Raw genomic sequence first — 22,401 nt, 5'->3', positions numbered from 1 at the left:
ATTTAGCGCCCTTCCTATGCAGGAAGAGGGGAAGTTTTATTGCAGATCAGTCAAGTACCATCCTTTTCCCTTGCACATTAGAGGAGAGAGCCTGCCCTTGCCTGGAACAAATCCAATCCCCAGCTCCTGTTGTGCTGGGAAGAGGTACAGGAGGGTAAATCATCGGCCTCACAGCTTCCTGGAGCAGCTAACCTTGCCCTACAGCAGATGTATTGAGTTGGGTGAGAAAGAAGGAGGTACAGCCCAAGTGCCACCTGATTAAAGTGTTAATGAGGTAGTCCAGATCCAGCTGTGTTGCTGCTGGGGTGAGTCTGGCACTTCTGTTCTGGCTCTCAAGACCATGGAGGAGTTCGGAATCTAGGAGAGCTGAGTACCTTGGCTGCCTGCAATGAGTAGGTTGAGCTGGCTGAGGCTATAAGAGGAGGAGGTGGCATCTGAGTATAGCCCAGAGGTTCCTCCTACCTTTTTTGGGGTGTCTCCGCCCTCCCTTCTTCCTTTGTCCCTGCCCCTGAGGGACAGGAGCAGCAGCAGCAGGTTTGACTCCTGTGAAAAGGAAAGCATTCAGGTATCATGATCCCAGAGGAGATTAAAAAACTTCTGGAAGGTAACCACAAATTCCTTCTTACTCCTCTTCTGCTTCATGGGGGAAGTTTGCTGTGATTGCAGGGCAGGAAGCTAAAAGGCTTTTTGCACCTTGCTGTATGGAGACAGAGATGTATGGAAAGGCTGTGGGAGCTACTTCTGTAGGGCTGATGGTTTTGGAGCCCTCAGGTTACATATACCTTCTCTGTACCCTGTCCCTGAAGATAATGTAGGGTGTGAGTGCCTGTCCTGGTGTTTTTGCGGCTGTCCTCCTGTTGCTCAGGAGTTGACAATGGGATCCGTCCCTTTGTTAGGGACGAGGAAGCTCTCTGGTGGCCCCAGATCCTGTGTAAGAGGAAGAGAGTGGATGCAAGATTAAAAGGTGTCTTCTGGCATGGTTAAAAGATGTCCCTGCTGAAGTGCCTTCAGTTAAGGTATTGAGATTCCACTGGTGAGCATTGCTAGGGTGAATCAAGGGAGGGGGTGCTAAGAGGGTAGAAGCAGTTTGTGTTCTGCTGTGAGCCCTCTCAGCAGCCTGTTGTTGTGGCTGTGGTAGTGGTATCTGCTGGCTTTTGATGTGCAAGTGTTGTGTGTCACACGGGATGTGGTGAACAAGCTTTCTCAGTGAGGCTGCATCATCAGGAAAGCTTCAGCCCCACTGAAAATGGGGTACAGCCAAGAAAGCAGTGCTGGCATCAAGCTCCATGTCTGTTTGACAATTTGGATGTGACTGCCTTGCAAGATCTCAGCATCTGAGTGAGTGGGCTGTGTTGAGAGCTGTCAACATTTACTTCTGTGTGCATATAAGATGGCAGGTGGGAGGTTTCTGAAGTTGTTTTTCCTGGCTTTCTTCCCAAACTTGACCTGTTAAACCTCTGCTTCTTTGGGTCAGCCAAGCAGGAAGCCATGCTGAACTATTCTAATAAAATATGCTTCATGAGAGCATAAGCAAGTTCTGCACAGACCTTTGCAGCAATTACTGATCCCATGGAGGCCTGACCAAAGGCTTGGCCAGAGAAGTGCCATGCAGAGGCTGGCCACCTTAGAAGCTGCTCAGAAATGAACCTTGAGCAGTGGTGATGCTGGAGCACCATGGTGAGCCCAGGCCTGAACACCCCGTGCATATGTTACTGAGGCATCCTGCTGCTGCAGATGTGGGTGGCTGGTGAGGAAGGAGTCGTTAGCATCTTCCGGCTCATGCTTGGGGCTGCTGGTTGAGGGCTGGCCCCAGGCTGCCACAGGGCTTTGTGACCTTTTGTTTCCCATTAAGATGGCTATTGGCAGCATGCAGCACTAGCCCCTTCCCCTCTGAGATATGGGATAACTTCCAGTCCTGGGATCTGTCAGTCTTAGAGGAGTGTGTGCAGCCTCCAAGCCTGTCAAAGCTCTCTTCCAAATGCTTTGTGTCTTCCCCCAGATGTAGGTGTAAATTTTCTCCTCTGTTTTTTAATCACGAGGGCTTCAGTGAAGTTCACCCCTTCACATTTTTGATGTGCAGCACTTTATTGTTCAGTGCTGACACTTTTGTAAACAACTCATTTCTGCACCTGCCACCTTCCTTTAACTTAGATTATTTTCTTGTTAGCTGACTGTTTTTAATTGAAGGCTTCAGATCTCCTTCTAAGGCACAGCCTTTGTTTGCTGACAGGTATAGCAGGCTATGAATGGAGATTAATTGCATGTCACATACCTCTGTATCAAACTTGCTGTGTCTTAACAATCTATACAGTCTCGAAGCCTTCAGTGGCTGATGAGGTTTTTAGCTGCACAGGCTGGAAATGAAAGAGCTCAAGCTATTATGGTGTTCCCAAACTGCACTACTATGAATAGTTGTATTTAAAAATTACAAATAGTGGAGGAAACACATATTGATGTACATGCAGTAACATCTATTTCCTTATGTTAAAGTTTGGGCCATGGTTCAGGGCTGTTCACATGATGCAAGAAAGCAGGTCGTCAATGGCTTGCTAGTAACAGTTGTGTTATCACTTAAGGCATCTCTGAGATTGCAGTGGCTGAAAGCCAGTACAATATACCTATTGTCTTTCCTTCACAGTCCTGCAACACTTACGAATGTTTCGTGTTTTCTGTTTATAAGCCGATGTGGTTGCGACAATTATATTACTTTAAGTTCCACCTTGCAAATAAGCAACCTGAGTTTCATTGGCACTACATTGTCAGTTAACTGTGCAGAGTTTCACTTTCAGCTCACGTCTCTTTTAAAACTACTTTTGCTTAAGGGTGTTTCATGTTTGTTTAGCACAAATTTCTTCTGAAGGCGGAAACAGTGCTTCTAAAAAATGTGATATATCTCTGACAAACCCAGGGCTTCTGTTCTGGTTTGTAGAAGCAAAGGCAGTCTGGCAGCCTGATTATCTTCCCTTTGCCTGCGTTGGTTAATCCTTTTCATTTCAGGTGGTAGGTCTGGAAAGCTATTTTCTTTGCTGGAGTTTGGGCAAGGGGAAGGACAGAGCAGGTGCTGCCCTGGGAGACTGTGACTGCACCTGCACAGCCTGACAAAGCTGGAAGCTGCCAATTGTAAGCCAAGCAGCTTCACCACTGTTTGGAAAAGAAACAAGATTCTGTTTGTGAGGGCTAATAAGCCACGATCAGTATTGACAAAGCGTCATGGGTAGCTCTGAAATTTTAAATATCAAGGAATTGGGTGTTGAGACTTGGAAGCTGTTCTCACTTCCTTCATCGCACAGGGGAGAACATCCCACTCAGTCCCTTGCAGGAGGATGGATGAAGATTGCTTCAGTTCTCAAGGCTTTCTCTGACTCAGCCCCACAAAAGCGGGAAGGCTCTTCTGAAAAATGACATTTCACAATTAAACCAACCTTTCTTGAACTTGCAGAAAAGTAGAGAAACACTGTGAACAATAGTTCACAGCTTTTATTTTGACAAGTGGGATAGGGGATGATACAACTAACCTCCCAAATCCCTGTCTGTCCTGGGGTACATCCTGGAAATAATGCAGTCTTGGGAAAGCTCAAGCTATCTCCACTCCCAGTGTTGATAGGTGTCCTAAACTTAGTTTAAACTAACTTTTCCCAGCCAACTGGGGTGATAAACTGCAGGAGGGATTGTATGAAGCATCAAATAAGTGTTGGAGCAGACTGCTTGGCTCAGCAGTATCTTGCATAGCTAAAAGGTTGCAATTCTGTGGGACTAGTTCCTCTGCACATAAGAGTATAGGATTTCTGCTGCTGGCATTCTCATGGCAGAGTAGTAGGGGGAAAAAAAAAGCAAAGGCAAGTATGTGTGCATGGAGAGAATACACATGGCATCGTAATACCTTTCAGCTCTGCTCATTGAGTGCTGATTAACTCCTAGAATTTAGTGCTGCCATTAAAAGGTTATTTACTACCTGGACTTCAGTAGTTGTGACATAATTCTTATGATGCTGTGCTTCTCCTGCAGGATTAAAGTGGATAACTGCAACTGCCTCTAGAAGCTCCCCTGAAACACTTGATGAAATCTCAACTACTTTTTTTTTTTTTCCCCTCTTACCTTTTTAGCTGCAGGAAATGAAAAGGAGAGTCCTGTAAACTTTCAGAGTAGATCTCAGAGAGCAATCTATAAACATCAAGAATATAATGTTACCGACAAGCAGTAAAACTAACATTAGGGTGATTTACTCTAGAGCTGCTTACATATTGCTCTTCCTGATCCACTTTGAGAGTTTATGGTTAGGCTTTCTATTTCATTTCCTGGTGCTATAAACATAGTGGCTGGCTCTGAAAGGGGCTCTGCCTGTTTCGCAGAAGTGACCCTACTTCTGCAATAACTTATCCAGCAGCTGATCTGTGCTGACATCCCAGCAAGTAAATACCATATTAGAGCTAATCGCGCACTCACGGAGCTAATCTGTGCTTAAAGATGACAGAGGGATGCAACTGATGTTTGCACAAGTTCTGGGAGTGGTTTGTTTTTCTTACTTGTTCTCTTCTACTGTGGAAATACAGCCAGCCTGTGGTCTCTTTTGCTGACCTGTTTCTACTGTGCTGGTTTTATGCTGGCTTGTATGTAATAAATTGTCCTTGTAGCCTCATCTATTCTTAAGTAGTAAGCTCCTTAGAGCAAGATGTATCTTTTGTGCTTAGGTATATCTACTTGAGTTCTTCCTATGCAATTTGTGATGTAAGCCTCAGCATAGTTGGGTCTGTCACAAGCCAGTACTGTGTGTTAGATCTACAATTAAAACTGCATAGAGATGTACTGAAAAAGAAACTTGGCTTAAGGATTATAAGATTGGCCTGGGATTTCAAAAGCTTCGCTCAACTGCTCTGGCAAAGTCTTTCCCTCATCTCAGGCAGGCCACCTAGGGCTAAATCACTAGCAGTGAATTGATATTAATAGGTGTTTTGGCCTGACATCTCTGTGCTCCCGGAGCTCTCAGAACTACTGCTGGATGTAGGTGTTGGTTTGAGAGTGACACGGTGGATTCATGTTACTCCATCTGCTGGGATGACAACAGAGCATCCCCACATCAGGGGGGTTGTGCTAGGATGCTTTGATAGCTCAGCGCTGTGTTCAGGCTTCAAGCTCTGTTTCTCAGCTGTGAAGTGGTGGCTGCAGGTATGAGGCACAGCTGGCCTAGACCTGGCTCCTGTGGGTTCTCTTGGTAGGAGGAGAGGCTGGGAGTCAAAGGAAGGAGCTAAGTGAGGGCCTGGAGGAGTCTGCATTTGGCTGAAACACACTTATTAGTGATTGCTCCCACGGAAACTGGTGCTTTCAGCTGAATAAATCCAGAAAGGAGAACTGGAGGCAAGTGTTATGATCTGGATTCACTCCTCCTTCCCAGCTTACTGTGGTCAGACCTCTGAAGAGGATACTGGGGATGCCCAAGCATCAGCCTTGTTCCTCTCCATGTCTTTCCTTATGCTCTTCACTTGAAAGAGCTGTTGGGTTTTTTTTTCCCTAGTCCTCTCCCAAGTTCTAAGCCTTTGAGTGTATCATGAGCAGGCAAGAAAAAGCAATGAGAGCTCATGATTTTAACAGAAAAGAAAAAAGATATTAATTTATCTTGTGGCATTTTGATCTTGAGATGTGCTTGCAGGTGGAGGAGCTGTTTTTCAAGGAGCTGTGCAGATTCCTGGGGTGTGCTAAGCAGTGCTGGCTGTCTTACCAGCAGCTGAAGCATAAGGACCTAAAAGTCTTGCAAGCAGGATATTAAACTGACATTAGTATCACAGCATGGGGTGTGAGTTAAAGGCTGGAGAGGCCTATGAATGTACACCAGCACAGCTTTGAAGCCAATCTTTTCTCTGTTAGGGGAAACGAGCAGTAATGCTGCTGAAATACAAGGTTATATTCTATACAGAGCAGGTGTGACTGGAATTGTTGTTTTCTGAGATTTTTTTGAGCTTTCTGTAAAGAACATAGATATTTATGGAAATAAAAGACACTTAGTGCTTTTACCTTCCAATTCAGGTTAAACTTCTGCATATAGATGTGGTTTCCAGGTGAGAGAATACCATGTTTACTTTTGTCCAGCTGTCTCTGTTGAGCAGGCACAGGGTGTAGTATTTCAGTGATAACCTTGCAGGAGAGCCCATGTTGTGATACTGTGTGTGTAGACTAGGGCCAACCAACCTGTTTTCCAGGGCTTGTCCTTTACAAAGGTCATCCTTGTGAAAAGTGCAGGTCAGGTTTTCCTTGTCAGTGGATGTCTTGCACTGGCACTTTAGAAATGCTTTGGATTCCCGTTTGAAGGGGGTAATTGCTTTTGTGTCCTTAATGCCAAAAGCATTTCACAGCAGTAGATTTGTAGGTTTTGGGGCAGCAAAAAGGTGGAATTGAATTATAGAATAGAATCATAGAATCATTACACTTGGAAAAGACCTTTAAGATCGAGTCCAACCACTGTCCTCACACTGCCAAGCCCATCACTAAACTTAACCATATCCAGGGATGGGGACTCCATGACCTCCCTGGGCAACCCATTCCAGTGCTTAATAACCCTCTCAGTGAAAAAGTTCTTCCTAATCTCCAATCTAAACCTGCCCTGGTGCAACTTGAGCCTGTTGTACTTGGTCCAGCAGACTTATCCATGTTTCACTTTGCTTTCCTCTACTCAGTGGTTTCTTTGACCTTGATTATTTGTCTTATACTATTGCTATTAGAGAAGCTCTGTAATCCCATGCAATATTTAGATCCTCTTCTGATCTCAGTCACTTCAACATTTTAACTTCTCCAAATGAAGTCTGCAGTCTGACTTGTGTCTCTGGATCAGACAGCTTGATACAGTGCCTTGAGGGGCTTCCCAGTGCACAGCCAGGTCCAGCTCAGCCACTAACAGGTACCTCTGTTGCGAATTTTAACCTGGAATTCTCTTTCCCAGATGCTGAAGAGTACCTGGCAGAGGGACTACAGAATGAAAACTTGAGTGCTAAAGCAAGGGAGCGGAGGGATGTGATTCTCTTTGGCTTCCAGCAAGTCAAAGCCAGGTTTGTGTTGCCTGCACTGCTTTTTAAAGAAACACCTCAGAGTAGTGTCATACCTTATGATTCTGTGTACTTTATTTAACCATCTGAACAATTGGCACATGCATTGAAAGTTAATGGATATTCGGGGTTGATATAACATGAGTGCACCGGTTTGTACACTTTCCTATTTAACCAGTTTTATGATTTTCAGCAAAAATGCCATTATTTGGAATTTGTTTGAAAGTATAAAAAAAGTATGCCTTCGGCTGTGTCTGTACAGCTCTTTGCACGTGAGTCTCAGATCATGTCCTGTTCTTCCTTCTCCCTTGTGCTAGAGAGGATTTTGTGGAAAAAATCCATCACTTGGTACTTAGGCTTGTGAGTAAATCAATACTGTGAGCAAAGATTCATGCTGCTGGCTTGCTGCTGGAAGTATCTATTTCACAAGTGACTCTTGAACTGAAATATGTATTGCCTGGACTTTGATACAATAAAAAAGAATGAAAAAATCTCAAATTCAAACTTGTGTCTGAGATGAGTTAAAAAAATCTCATGTCCTCAGGACTGTTCAAGTCCTGCATGAGAACATGAGCTACACCATTTGCATGAGTGAAGCAAATACTGGTACTTCTAATGTGCTAGGGAAAAATCAAGGAACATAAACAGAAAACAGGTTGCTGGAGGCTTAGATAAAATGCTCAGCCTCAGGTGCATTATATTTTTGGCTAGAAACGTGATCTGGAGCTTGCTATTAATGCTCTAGTTATAAGATATGAGTTGTGTCACTTGATGTTAAGACCTGACAATAAAACTCAGGGTGGCTGACTGATCTAAGCATCCAGTTTAAATAAAACTGCTGTTGAGTCCCTGAGAAGTGGAGAATTTTATCCTACGGAAGGGCACAGCCAGATTCTATTCCCTGCAGTCCCACTGAAGAAGTCTGCAAGATGCCCTGCTGTATCTTAATCGATCTTTCCTGCTGGCTAATTAAGCATCAGTTTTACTCAGCAACTCGGGACTGTGTAATTATCAGCCTGGGTTGCCCTGAATAATTGAAACAAGCTGAATGCAGAAGATGGAAGCCTTTGGAAAATGGGGCTGTAGCATTATCTAATGGAGGAAGGAGGGGAAAATATTGCAGAAAAAAAGGCTTGACTGGAAGTTTATAACAAATTAGTGTGATTTCTCTGAAAAATTCCCATCCATTGGTTTGGATGGAAAGAGTTAAGTAAGCAGAATTCTGAACCTGAATTATTCAGACATTAACTCAAACTTCCCCCCTGCCCCCCCCAACTATCCTGAAAGCACACAACTTTAAACCTGACAACTCTTTATCTCCATGTATTGCAACTCTAGATCTTTTTCTAATGAATTAAGAACAAATAGCACAGGACTTGATAAAAATGTGTGAGGCAGAAGCAAACTTGGCAGTTCTGGATTGTTCTTGCTTCCTGAAGTAAGTGGTTTGTCTTTGTGTGCTGTTAGAGTTGTGAACAGTGGTTGAGTGATGCTGCTATAGCCGTCATCCTGTGGACCTTTGCCTTTCCAGGGATTGTCTGTGGCTTTGGTGACTCACTCAAGAAGGAGCAGCCTTTAGGGTCCTGGGGCACACACTGATGATGTGAGACAGAATTCAACCTTAGCTTTTAGCTGCTTCCCAGTCTAAGAATGGATTTTTAGAATAATGTCATCTCAAAAAAGCAGGAGACTTGGTGAAGCCGCTTTTGCATCAGCAGAAGAGGCGATATACAAATTTCTCCTGGATGCTGAGGTTAAGATGTGGGCCTCAGTCATGTTTATTTAAATAAATTGCAGGTTCTACTGGAGAGGTGAGACACTTGAGCAAAGACTTCAGGGCATTACTGACTTCCTGCTTTTGTTTTATTGCTCAGCAGCATTTGGGAAGGAGTGAGAAGAACAGAGTATACAAATATCCTTGTTCTGATCTGAGCCATTAATGCAATGATTTGTGGTGAGAGATTACTGTAACAATAACTGTATCTTTTTATTTTAAAGGATCTAAGCAGGTCTTGCTCTTGGGGATGGGGCGTGGGTCTGTCTCTTTGGGGAGCTTCCTGTGGGTTTTGCGGCGGGTGTTCAGGAAATCATCAGCCGTCGTCTTCAGGAAGCTTCTGCCTCCCCTGAGCAGCCTTGTGCTCTGCCTTTCACCTCCGTGAGGCGAAACACAACACGGCGTGTAGGATTTCGTTATTTGGGTTCATAATGGACATAAGTAAACTGCTCGACTACTGGGGAGAGACATATGTGTCTCTGAAAGGGAAGAGCTTCATCTAGTATGATTATCCTGAGCCAGGCTCAATAACTGTTCCTGTAACTTGGCTGCCAGGTCTTTACATCGCTGCTTTCCCCATGGCCTCGTAGTGTTCCGCAGCAGGAGGGTGGCTGATGACTATAATGTGAACAAGTGGTTGGGCTTTATGTCTCCATGTGCTACCTGTGAGGATATATTGTTCCCGTCTCACTGTGAGAAGTGTGGTCGGTAGGGAGTGGATTATGTCTGCAGATTATAATTTTTTCCAAGGTAGTCTGGGGTATTTTTGTTGGAGGAGCCCTGTCAGGTGTTGCAGGCAATGGCTGTGGGGAGGCTGTCACCAGATGGCTGAGTTATGAGTCCTTGTACCGTTTTACTTTCAGAATTCATGTGGTTATTTAAACCACACTGTTGGGTTAAAACAGTTCTCTTTTCTTTCTTTTTTTTCCCCCTCACTACTACCTCAGATCCTATTCTACTTTGTGACATAAGATATGTATGCAAATCTTGGCCTGGTCATTTTTCTCCTAATAATCTCTTTTGTTGACAATCAGGGAAAGCAATTTAAACTTATTGCCTTGCATAGCATCCAGGAAAACAACTCACAGAACAAAACTGGAGGCTTGGTCCCTAGGAGTCACCTGTGTGAGGGATGAGGATCTCCCAGTACAGTAGCATGTGCAGTTACCTGTGTCCTGACCGTAGGCCCAGGACGCTGCTGTAGCCCTGAATGGAAACCCAAAGTGTTTGAAATAGATAAAACTTGCTAAAAATCAGCTTTGGTTTGTGGGGAGGGTAGAGACAGGACGTGGGGCTGGGGCAGAGTTTTGTTCTTCTCCCAGAAACCTCAAAGGTGCTTCTGGTTTAGACCCACTTGGAGTTGTTCCTGGGGATCATCGCTGCTGTTTCTTGTGTCCTAACAAAGCCGTCTGCAGAGTGAGCAGCAGATGTCTGACACCTGGGACGAATCGGATACATGACTCCACACAGGAACACAAGCCTATTCTTATCCTTTGGCAACAGCAGTAACTGGAGAAAAAAAAAAGTCTTCTTGCTGTTAAATGACCTCACCTCAGCATTTCGACATTTCTGGAGCAGTTACAGTGGCAGGGGGTGAGATGAGGAGAATGGGATTTATTTAAAAATATGGAGACAAATAGTTTCTCCATCTCTTTGGAGTCAGCTAGTCATTTAAACTCCCTGTTGGAAGGCAAGTTTGCATTGATGGAAGCAAATTCTTAGTATTTTTTTTTTCTCCCTGAGGTGAAATGTAATAGTGCTAAAAGGAGAGCAAGGCAGACATGCTGTATATCAAAGCTGAAACGAAGAGAAAGGGGCTTAATTAATGTTGAGTTTCTTGCATACATCCACTAGGAAAACCAAAATAGACACTGAAATTCTACTTTTAATTTGCTCTGCTGTGATAAAAACAATGGTGTGAAACTGAGGCCCAGTCCTAATGCTCATAACCGATACCCAGGATCATTTTCTCACATTCCTGCCAACAGCAGGAGCTGCCGCATAGACCAGGCTCTTCACCTCTGGCTAACAAGTTCCAAACCTCATTTTACTGCCTTGTCTAACTCTCCCTAAGATTTATGGCAATATTCCTAACGTTACTACTGTGCTATCAGTGAGGAAAAATCTGCATGTAGCCTTTTAACTCTGCAGTGGAATCTCTCACATATCAGCCATCTCCAGGTGATGTCCTGCCCTGCTGAGGAGAGCCTGCAGAAGCCAAGGTCTTCCCAGATCCCCAGAATTGCTGGACTGCCATGCTGATCTCTTCATCCAGTGTCACAAATGCAAGAGTGCTATGGCTGGTGACATGCTTGGGTTCCCAGCCTGGGCAGCAGATGTGTTCCCCTTGCCTGGTCAAGTGATTTTTATTTTTTAGGGGTCTAATGGAAGTCTGGGACGAGGTTTAAATGTCTAATTGTGTAGTGAAATGTCATAGCTGGTCTGCATCTCTAACCAGAGGCTTGGCTCGGCTCTGCCACTGATGTTCAGAACACTGAGGTTCAAAAAATAAATACAGCCTCTGAGCTTAGAATTTGCTCATCTGTGGTACAGAGCCGCAGAATGTAGAGGGGGTCTGAGATGCTCCCAGTGCCCAGGTGTGTGTTTCCATGCTCTGTTTCAACCAGAGCTGCAGAAATACTTGTTTTCAGGAAGCAAACTTGGGTACCACTGTGCTACAAACTTGGCAAGTTGTAGAATGGGGTTTGTGAACGCTGCCACAAACCAGTAAGCTACTAGTTTTATTGGTTTACAGGTGTAGCTCAACTGCAGGTGTTTCAACACCAGGAGAACTTCAGCCTAATTGTCATGTTTAACTTGATCCTTTCTGTGGGAAGGTATTGCAGTAGGATTGTAAAAGTTTTCCTAATGGAAATACATCCAAAATTTTGCCTGAAACAGTGTGTTTAGACTGTTTTAATAAACTTCTAGCCATATTAACTACATTTATTGCTTCAGTTTTCAACCTTATTTTAAAGTTTTAAGATTGAAATGGAAGAAAATGCAATTTCAGGGTAATTTTGCTTCATTAGTGTAAATGCACTGCCTGTAATTCCTACTGATATTAAACTCATTATGCTGAATAACGTGTGATACCAAGATAAAAAGGAATTTAAGAATGTGACCTGATGGGCAAATAATTGAGCTCAGCACATTAATGCCAGGGCTGGACTATAGCCTCACCACATTGTCCTTAATTAGGCAAAGTGCTGTTCTCCTCCTTCATGTTCTTCAGAGAGACGAAATTTATTTGCTCAGCAAGGAAACGATCTTGCTGAGCAGGGTTTCGTTCACACTTATTTTGGCCATTAAATACAGATTTGTACTGCAAAAAATTAAAAGGAAGTTCCTGCTACTTCAGAAGTACTTAGTTGCATTTTTCTCTCCCAAAAACAACTCCTCAAGTTGTTTTCCTTTGTGCGGGGGAACAGTGGTTCAGGGACGCGTGAGTGTGTGTGTGCTGTACCAACTGTTGTTAATGGAGATCCAGAGCCTCTCTCCACCCTGCACTGGTACATCTGTGGCCATGTGTGTGTGAGCACAGGCATTCCTTTAATTCTCAACAGTCAAGTATAATATTGACTGTGGTGTTTATTTATTTTTAAAGTCTGATGACGTTTCTGTTAGAATGTTCCCAATTTACTCTGTAGTCTTGGTAGGGGATTTTTTTTTCCTCTCCTCCTTTTGGGAAGTGCTGAGGAAGGAATTCTCCCATGTTATGAGATGATGTGGCAGAGGCACAAATTCAATTCAGCTGTTATAATTTTCTACCTGCCTTTTATACCTGGGGTGAATGTGGCCATTCACTCTGCCAGTAATGCAGTTTGGTGCCTTCTGGGTTAGCCTTCTTTCAGTAATTTGCATCATTTTCCATTCCAGATGATAAAATTACCCCATCCATTTCCTTGAGAATGCATTGTTAATCTGAAACCTGAGGACTGTAAATGATTGAAATTATGTAACCAGAGTCTTTGCATAGCTGCTGCTGCTTCTGTAACATTTAACTGAGAAATGCATTTGAAGTGGTTTGTAACTGACTTTGCTAATGGTGAGCTCCCCAATTCCATTTTGATTTTTTTTTTTTCTGCTTGAAATCTTGTACAGCATTGATTTAGAAAAAAACCAAACTTCTTCAAACATTAAAAACCAACAAACACTTTGCAACAAACAAATTAGACTGTCTTGAAATACCTAATTTAATAACATCTGTGGTGATGTTAGTGTTCTTAATTGAAGAGGAAAATACAGGAAATTTGATTGAAACTTTACTTTATTTTATGGTTCCTGCTGAAATTGAGTCTGAGAGGAAAGTGGGGTTTAGACTTTTATAGACTTGAGCTGCAAGGAGACCATTATTACCATCAAGTTTGACCCCCTTGAATAACACAGACTACAAGACTTCAGACAGCAGTTTTTGCTTCTAGCCCCAGATGGATCTGGTTTGACTCCTTTAGCTCTGGGATTTGCGTCAGGTAATGTGTGCTCTTCAGCAAACTCAAGTTGTGGATGGGAGGAGGGTGTGTGCTAATTCTGTATTTTCCTGAATTTCTATGCAACGATGGGATTTTGTAACCCTGCCCCCATGGAACAGACTACTAGAGGACTGGGGATCTGCTGCTTGAATATTGTGTAAAGGTTGGAAATGTATAAATAAACCCAAATTATCTTCTGGTGCCAAGAGAACATGAGTCCTGTGCTCATACTGAAGGGCAAATCTAGACCTAGCGTGGCAAGAGTAATACTGACCTGGGCAGAATTTCATGCTTGCATATTCCAGAGCTTCTTTGCTGGTAGCCCTGCATCTGCGAGGAACAGAGTTCTGCTTGGTCAGGTCTGTCAGCATCTCTCTCCTCAGGTGACTGCTTTTGGGTAAAACAGTTGTGAAGAGACAAAAACTGGAACAGGTTGCCCAGAGAAGTTGTGGCTGCTCGCTGCTCCATTCCTGGAAGTTTTCAAGACCAGGTTGGATAAGGCTTTGGGCAACTTGGTCTAGTGCAAAGTATCCCTGCCCATGGCAAGAGGGTTGGAAGGATATGATCTTTAAGATCCCTTCCAACCCAAACCATTCTGTGATAAAAGCAAACTCCACTCTTTTGAAGGTGAATCCATTGTACAGCACAATTAGGAAGAGTAGGATTTGGAGAACTTGCTTTCAAACCTCACATGTGCCTAACTGGTGCTCTTGGGGTTGCTTCCAATCTTGTTTCTATTACAAATCAGTGTAAGGGTAAGATCTGTGATCAAGGTCCTGGTGTGTCCTGGACTCATCTTTCACTTCTGGAGATCAAATCCTGGCTGTATGAGAGGCTCTGGTTCTTGCAGACTATTAGTTCTGTCTCAAGACTGTAAGGACAGAGAGTTCCTGTTGGAAACAAGGCTTTCTGGCAAACTTGGATGTTCTGTGACCTAATTTTGTTTTCCAATATGACAACAGCATTTTCTTCTACTCTTTCTTGTAACAATCCACCCTCTGAGTTCTGCTTACATGGTTGAGTTGCAGTTTTGATTGAGTCCGTCTGGAGACACTGCTACTAGGAGGTGGCTGAACTAGAACTGGGATCTTTATGTTTTTCAGGAGCAAAGAGCATAAACATTTCCAGAAAAGTGAGCTGCTCTGATGTTTGCTTGTTAAGTGCATAACCTCAAAGGCTATATGATAATGAGAAACAGTTTGTGTTTTGAACAGAACAAATCTGTGACTTCTTCCTGTCTGTCGTGAAATGCACACCAATGAGGTGAGAGAGGTGGGTGGCTCACTGTGAACCATGTGGGGGAAATACTTAGAGGATGTTTTTGGTTATAGTATTGGCAGTGCAACACTCATTCTTTGGCTTTGTAATGGAAATTGGATATTTTTGGGTTAGTTCCTCACTTTACATATTGCATCAAAAAAACTCAATAGATTCCCTTGTGAGCTCATTTTGCTGAAGCTGGTTAATGATTTAATAAGAGTTTTCTCAGTGTCCATCCACTTAAGGTCGGATGTAAACTGGACCTTCCTTTTTGGCTGAAAACTTTACTATGCTTTGCCTTAAGTTCTCTTCTTGGGGGTTTCCACTCGCAGGTGGTGGACAGGAGCTGTTAAAGTGCTTAAAAGGAAGAGGTGAGGTGTGACCAAGTGTATCACCTATCCACCAAGTTTTTGGTTAAGAAAATGAATGAGAAGCTTTTACTCCTGGTGTTTGAGATCTGAAAATTGTTTTATAAGTATGAAGACATCAAACCTTATCTCAATGCGAAGAACCCTCCAAAATAATGATTCAGAAGAATAAGGACTAGGCCTCTGGTTCCTAATTTACACTGTCTGGCTTAAGGGGGAATGTGTATGGAGCCATTACAATTGTAAAAAGCTATTTGCTATAAGAAATTATAGCGCTATAACTTCCAGGGCTGTAATCTCCCACAAAGCCAAAGAACAAAAATGTTGTGTAACTGTCCATTACCCACACATCAGGTGTGTTAAAGGCGTAATGTGCTCATCGGTGTCTTAATTGGGAGCAGAAATCAGAATTGGCCTTAAGCTCTGTACTTTGGAGAAAGGCCCAAGATGACTAACCTGCTTCTGCTAGCTGAGCTCCTCCTCTGCTGTGCAGAAACAGACTTTATTCCAGATCTATAAACATCCATGTGACTTGGGGATATAGGTAATTTGAACTAGCCCTGTTTGCTACCTAGATTGTTGCAGCAAAAGTGGGCTTTTTGCCCAAATAGTTGCATTTCTTGGGTAATGCAGGAACAGAAGTAATATTCTGTCCACCTTTGAAAATTGTGAGAATATAACTCACTGATTAACAAAGACTTCAGTTACCTGCAGGAAGAAGTAGAGGAAATAGAGATGCTGAAAGTTTTCTTACCCTCCTCCCCACTAGACACACACAAAGCATCAGGGGCAAGGCAAGAAACCCTATAAGTGAATGTACTGAAAATCCTGTGACATTGTGTGTGGATGCCTTTTAAGGTCTCCAGATAAGTAATTTATTCAAGATTTTCATGTAGTCAGTGACAGCTGAAGGAATTAGATCATTACTCTTTCATCTTCCATAAGAGCAAGACCATCTTCCCCCATTCCCGATTAAATTTTAAACTAACTTTCATTCTCTGCTTAAGCCTTTCCAGAGTGAAAATGATCAAAGCATGAGATTAAAGACCCATCCTGATGTGATGAGATTAGAATTTTTGACTGTTTCCTTATGCTAAAAGAAAAAAAGAAATAGCAAAGCATCATTTTGGTATTTCCCCCGTACCCTCTTAAATTTGATCAGAGTGAAACTAACATGGACTTGATGGTCCAGTAGGAAATGGAACTCAATTTTACTTTTTTTTTAAAACCATTTTACTGTATTAAAAATGACAGAGGTTAGAAACCAAGCTCTTATACTTTTATTGAACTGGAATGAGAAGTGACAGAAAATCATTTTGGTCCTAGTGCAGTAAATGTTATCACTAAAACATGTTCAGGGGAGATTAGGACAGTCTCTCAAGCACAAGAGACAAAAGTTCACAAAACAAGAAGTGATTTTGCTGTCCTTGTCTTCCAGTCATTGTCTGTTCAGGAGACAAAAGTATTTCAACTTGCAAGGGTGCTGGACTTGGGGGTCTGAGGAAAGCAGGTGCCCCTCAAGAGTAGAGGCTGAGCCCAGGGAGGAGGGGTTTCTCAAATCAAATGGTGAATTATGTTTGGATTCTCAAAGTGAACACTGAGTAACAGTTAATGCTGATTGGAAACAAAAGGATGGAGCTGCTTTTATGGTTCCCCTGACCTTGGGCAGGTGGTGTCACTTCTCTGAGCTTGAGAGATAAGATGTAGCTGTGATAGGATGGACAGGAAAGAACTCAGTATAAAAATGGGAGACCGTTGGCAAGAGCATCCAAAGGCCTAGAGAAATTTGTACCCCTTCCTCACTTCAAAGCAGAGTGGTGTGGCTCTTTCCAACATAATGCAGCTGTTATTTATTGCTGAGTCTGTTCTCCTGGGAAAGTTTCTTCTGTCTGTGCACATTTTTTTTGTCCAAAGCAAACAAGTCAAATAAATATTATGCCCTTAATCAGAATTCTGTTGTTGTTTTCTAATTAATCTGTGTCAGTAGCTTGAATGTTTGTGTTAAATCATTTTCTTCATGAAAGCTTTTAATGAGGAAACAAATTGATTGGATTTTTACATACTGAATTCTTGCCACTAATGCCTATAGACCAACCCTTTGTTACGCATCTTGCCTGTGAAAGGGTCACTTTGTGGTCTGTCCCCAATCCTTGATCTGTTTCCAAAACTCACCAGCGCTGTTCTCTACTAAAAAGACTCAGATGTCAACCCAAAATATGTTCAAAGTGTGAGAGATGAAGAAATCATGGTGGATTTTTTTGGTGTGGGCAGCGTGCGTGCTGTCCTCTGCAATGCCGCTGCTGATAGGGAAGGTGTGAAGTTAAGAAAAGTCATAGAATAGTTTGGGTTGGAAAGGATCTTTAAGGGTCTTTAAGGCTGCAAAGCAAAAAGTCATGTAAACCTTTGCTTTTGGTTTTTTGCTTCCACTGTTCCAGTGGAAGGATATTGGAAGCCTTTGAAACCACTTCAAGAGTAGGAGATGTGAAGCTTCATCAGTAGGGCTCACAATTCCTCTTGCAGCTTCTTGCACAAAATATGTGTTGGCCATTTGCTGGGTTCCTGGAAACACTTCTGGCATAATTCTCCCATCTGTTGCTTATTCAATGGGCTGGAACAAATCATTAAGAAAATTATGTATGCTTATGTCTCTCTTCTTTTTTTCTTTTTACTTCTAGGTACCACTTGGAATTCCTGCCCCGGGGTGAGTACAAGGCAAGGGAAGGAAGGGTGAGCTGCCCTTGTTATGGGCTTGGGGAGAAGGGAGGAGTTGGATGTGTGTGGTGTTTTCTGTGCAATGTCAACAAGGAGAAGAGCTTAAACTACACAATATAGCTGTGTGTGACAGTTCTTGGAGGTGAAAAGGCAAAGCTGTGGTGAGGACTACAGCAGAACCTGGGGTTAGTATTCCTTCTGAACAGCAGAAGTCTATTTCTTCTTATCTTTGAGAACAAATAATGCAGAACTGTGTGGTGCTGACATAAATGTATTGTCTTGGACAAGCCCACAAAATTTTTCTTCAAAACTTCTGTCTTTGGAAATGGCTTAAGGTTCAAAAAGGGCAATGTATTCCCATGGACCATTGACTTGGCAGTGAAGACTGTTGGGTAACCTTGAGTAAGTTTCCTCCTGTCTCATGTTAACCCGAACTTGAAACTGAACCAACCTCCAGGTGTAGACAAATGGTCAGGCTGTAAATTTTTCAGGACCGTGACCATCTCTTATTATGTCTGTTAACAAGCTGGGAGATTCTGATTGTGACTTTGATCTTCATTTCCACAATAATAGGGGTGATGATTTAAACTTTCCAGGGTGCCTGCAGGTCACAAGCTGTGTCAGTGGATACTTCAGTATATTTGGGGCACTTGATGGATATGTATTTGCTCAAAGCTGACCTGCAGCTCCTTTGACTCTATTGGATCAATGGAGCTCAGCTCTGATCCCTAATTAGGAGCATTGGGTACAGACAGGCTGCAGCCAAGGCACATGGTTTGGTGGGTCTGTCTCTTTCCTTAAAGAATGATTGTGATACGTGAGCACAGACAGAAGGATCTGCCAGTGTTCAAACGAGATGGGACCTGGGGCCATAATAAAAATCCTTGTGAGTGTTCCAACTCAGCTAATCCTTCATTTACTCCAGGAAAAAATTCCAGTATGTTACCTTCTCGATCAGGGCCCACTTCCAGCACATCCTGTTTGTCTGGCAGCACAGAAATGTCAGAAATGCAGCAGCGTTGCAATTCCCACTAGAACAGTGTTATCACATTTTAATATGAGCCTCGGTGCAGCCTCGGTGCTTCTAATTGCTTTCAAACCATTGTTTTCATGCGTTTGGTTGATGAACCCAGCATCTGGCATCATTTGAGAAAGTACAACAGACAGCTGTGTTCAAAATTAAAAAAAAAGTGAGAGGATTAGAGCACATAAAAGGGCTCAAAATTAGATTTTTTTTTTAAATTTTGAAAGTTCATGCAATTTAAAGGGTGGAGGAGGGAAGCTTTTGTTATTTTGAAATATTCTTTATTCTTTTATAGAGTTGGAAGCCTAAGTAATGTTAGGAAGATTGGTTTGTGGAACTGTATATGGATTTGTAAATGAAGTGCCTGGCTCACTTAAATGCCTGCTAGATATTACTGTACAAGTGTTTGGGTCTTCAGGTGTGTAGTTAATCTCCAAATGTGGCCCTAAGTTATTATGGAAAATGATAATATTCAGAAAAAAAACACGTACTAAGGAAACAGGACAACTGTGAAGTGAAAACAGGCTCAGACATCACCTTGAGAACCTCAACCCCAGTTTGTGATACCTTGCTGGGTGAAGGAGAGGTAGTGATGGGAATTGGGTGTATGCTGGATGAGAAAGAGCTAAAGAATTACACCATGGGTGTTGGTTTTAAAGAAAAAAAGAAGCCTTGTGAGCCTGGACATATTGGTAAGAGGATTGCCAAAACCAGGCATGAATTAGCTGCCTAGCTGCCCTCCCAAGGCATTTAAGTTACAGGCTGATGTGACAACGGAAAAGGCTTCTTCTAAGGAGGTTTGAGGTTTTCTTCATAGTAAACAGCCTTTCTAAAGGGGATAGGAATGTTTCTTTCTAGAGATGAATTAGAATACAAGATATTTCTTGAGTGAAAAACTGTCTGGATGGCCAGACCTTGAGAAGGATGGGGAATGGAGTTAATTCCAGTTGGTGTCTGGCCACCAGTGATGTTCTCCAGGGCTCAGTGTTGGGGCCAGTTCTGTTTAATGTCATAGAATCATGGAATGGTAGGGTTGGAAGGGACCTTTAGAGATCATCTAGTCCAATCCCCATGCAGAAGCAGGTTCACCTAGATCAGGTCACATAGGAACGTGTCCGGCACATCTTGAAGACAATGGTCTGGATGAAGGGATAGAGTGCACCTTCAGTAAGTTTGTGAATGACATAAAGCTGGGTGAGTGCATAGATCTGCTTGAGGGCAGGAAGGCTCTTTAGAGGGACTTGGACTGGCTGGATGAATAGACTGAGGCCAGTTGTGCTGAGTCTTGTACTTGGGCCTCAGCAGTCCTGTACATTGCTGCCGGCTTGGGGATGTGTGGCTGGAAAGCTGACCAGCAGAAAAGGGCCTGGGGATGTTAATTGACTGTGACTGGATATGAGCCAGCAGTGTGGCATCCTGACTGGGATCAGCACTGATGTGGCCAGCAGGACCAGGGCAGGGATTGCCTCCCTGTGCTGGGCCCTGGTGATGCTGCAGCTCGAGGGCTGTGTTCAGTGTTGGGCTCCTCACTGCCAGAGGGACACTGAAGGGCTGGAGCTTGGCCAGAGCTGGGCAGTGGAGCCAGGGAAGGGGCTGGAGCACAAGTGTGCTGGGGAGGGGCTGAGGGAATGGGGGTGTTCAGCTGGGAAAAGAGGAGCCTGAGGGGAGATGGGAGTGCTCTCCAACTACCTGAAAGGAGGCTGTAGTGAGGTGGGAACCAGTCTTTTTTCCCAAGTAATGGATGATAGGACAAGAGCAAATGGCCTCAAGTTGCCTCTTGGGAGATTTAGATTGGAGCTGAGGAAGAACTGCGTCCCTGAGAGGGGTGTCAGCCCCTGTGCCAGGCTGCCCAGGGAGCTGGGGGAGTGCCCAGCCCTGGAGGGATCCCAAAGTCATGGAGCTGAGGTGCTGAGGGCCATGGGTTAGTGGTGGACTAGACAGGGCAGGGCTTGGACTCAATCTTAAAGGTCGTTTCCAACTGAAATTATTCTAGAATTCTGTGAGTACAATCTGTGACTACATCTGGCAAAGTCAGTTCAGCTCCTCGAACTCAGAGCCACACTGAAATCCCTCCAAAGATGAACATCTCAGAATTTCCAGCTATTCCAATTTGTTGGTTTCCAGTACTGGCTGGAATTAATGAAACAATTTTTGTTGTCTTCCAGCAAGTGGAAACATACATGGAACAGGAACATACGTCTTGCTTTAAGGTTGAGCCAGGTACCGTGGTGCAATTTCAGAAAGACGTAACTGCACAGAGCATAAGCTTTGCAGGATGAGTCTCTATGCTGAGTTCAGATGCACCAAACGATGTTGTGTGTAGCTGCAAATTACTTTTGCCTTAGGTGCTCTTTGAACAAAGCCCCAGGGTGACTCATTTCCTTTTGGAGGAGGGCTGACTGCTGAAGTGAAGCATCTCATACACTTAATATCTTTTAAGCACGCATTCCCTTGCTGTCTTGCAGCAATCTCCCCTTTGTGGAAAGAGAACTAAGGAAAGTTGGCAAAGAAAGTCTGGTGAAGACCTGGGTCAGTTGCAGCCCTCCCCCGAGTTCTATTCTCCTGTTTGTCTCTCCTCACAATTCAGTGCAGAGGAAATGTTCTGCAGCAGCTTTGATTTAGAAGAAATGGTCTGAGGGAGCAGCGACAGGCCGTTCTGGGGTACTGCAAGGGAATCCAGCACTAAATAGGGGGGGGAAGCTGGAGGAGAGAGACTAGTATTTGGGAAGAGAATGGAGGAACTGGGAGCAAGGCAAAAGGAGGAATTAAAGAAAAAGTTGCATGTGTAGCTGTCTATTGATAGATGTGGGGCAGGGCTGGAAGTCTGGCTTTGCTGGAATGGGACTTTGCACTAAATTATTTTCACTGGTGTGTTTTAACTTCTTCATTCCCAAACCCTAAAGGCATGCAAAGAAGTGTAAGTGTGAAAAGACAATATGACCACTGGTAGAAGTGAATTAGATGAAATTATTGATGTCTAGACAGTATTTTGAGATACTCAGGAGCACAAGTTGCTCTGTAAGACTCTGCTTGAAGACATAGAATTTTAGAGGAGTAAGTGTGACTCCGTCCTCCCAGCCAAGGGCTTCAGCTTGAGGCTGACAAAGAATTGTCCCTCCCCATCCTCCCATGGGGCACCTGGACTTTTCTGCTGTGGAAGCAGCACTTCAGACAGAGAATTCATCTTCCACGTGCTTGTTAACACAAAAAACCCCGTCACAGTGGATGCAGCTGTAGGTAGTGACTTTTAACTTTATTTTGAAATCAGCAACTGCAAACAGATTAATAAAAACAGATTTATTTTCATTGAGTTTATGATAACATTTTTGCTTGTCAATTAAATGAATCTCAAATGGTTTTCCCTGAAATTCTGTGTATTTGCTGGATAGCAATGTTCCTCAAAACATTCACAAGTCAAAACATGTGTGAGTGTGAGGATGGTTGTTCCCGTTTAGGATATTTAGGAAAACTGTGGCTCAGGAAGTGTGCTTAAAGTATCAGAGCATCTACAGATGTGTCCAGGAGCTGGATCCAGATTTACTGTTTCTCTTGGCTCCATTCTTTAACCCCTGAAGATGTCACTTCCCTGAAATCAGGAGTAATAAATATAAATGTATGGCGGAGAGGTGGGGTAAAACATGATTGAAGTTGTGAGCCTTCATGTTCCCTAAAAGGATTAAGTAACAGTATGGAAAGTCTTAGTAGGCCACTTATAGCATATACTATTTAGATGAAGTGTGTATCATTTTACCTCTATTGG

At 43.3% G+C, this 22,401-nt stretch overlaps 1 protein-coding gene across 1 annotated transcript in view; it reads left to right on the top strand.

The window, feature by feature from the left end:
• Positions 1-519: 519 nt before the first annotated feature.
• Positions 520-22,401, top strand: part of SKAP1 (src kinase associated phosphoprotein 1) — a 158,786-nt gene continuing 136,904 nt past the window's right edge. The window contains exons 1-3 of the mRNA XM_062018776.1: positions 520-604; positions 6,929-7,034; positions 17,581-17,606. Coding sequence (XP_061874760.1) covers positions 571-604; positions 6,929-7,034; positions 17,581-17,606 — 166 coding nt within the window. The 5' untranslated portion in view covers positions 520-570. The remainder of the gene's footprint in view (positions 605-6,928; positions 7,035-17,580; positions 17,607-22,401) is intronic.

The sequence above is a fragment of the Colius striatus genome, chromosome Z (genome assembly GCF_028858725.1).
Source record: "Colius striatus isolate bColStr4 chromosome Z, bColStr4.1.hap1, whole genome shotgun sequence".
Taxonomy (NCBI): Eukaryota; Metazoa; Chordata; class Aves; order Coliiformes; family Coliidae; genus Colius; species Colius striatus.
This window is presented reverse-complemented; position numbering and strand designations above follow the sequence as displayed.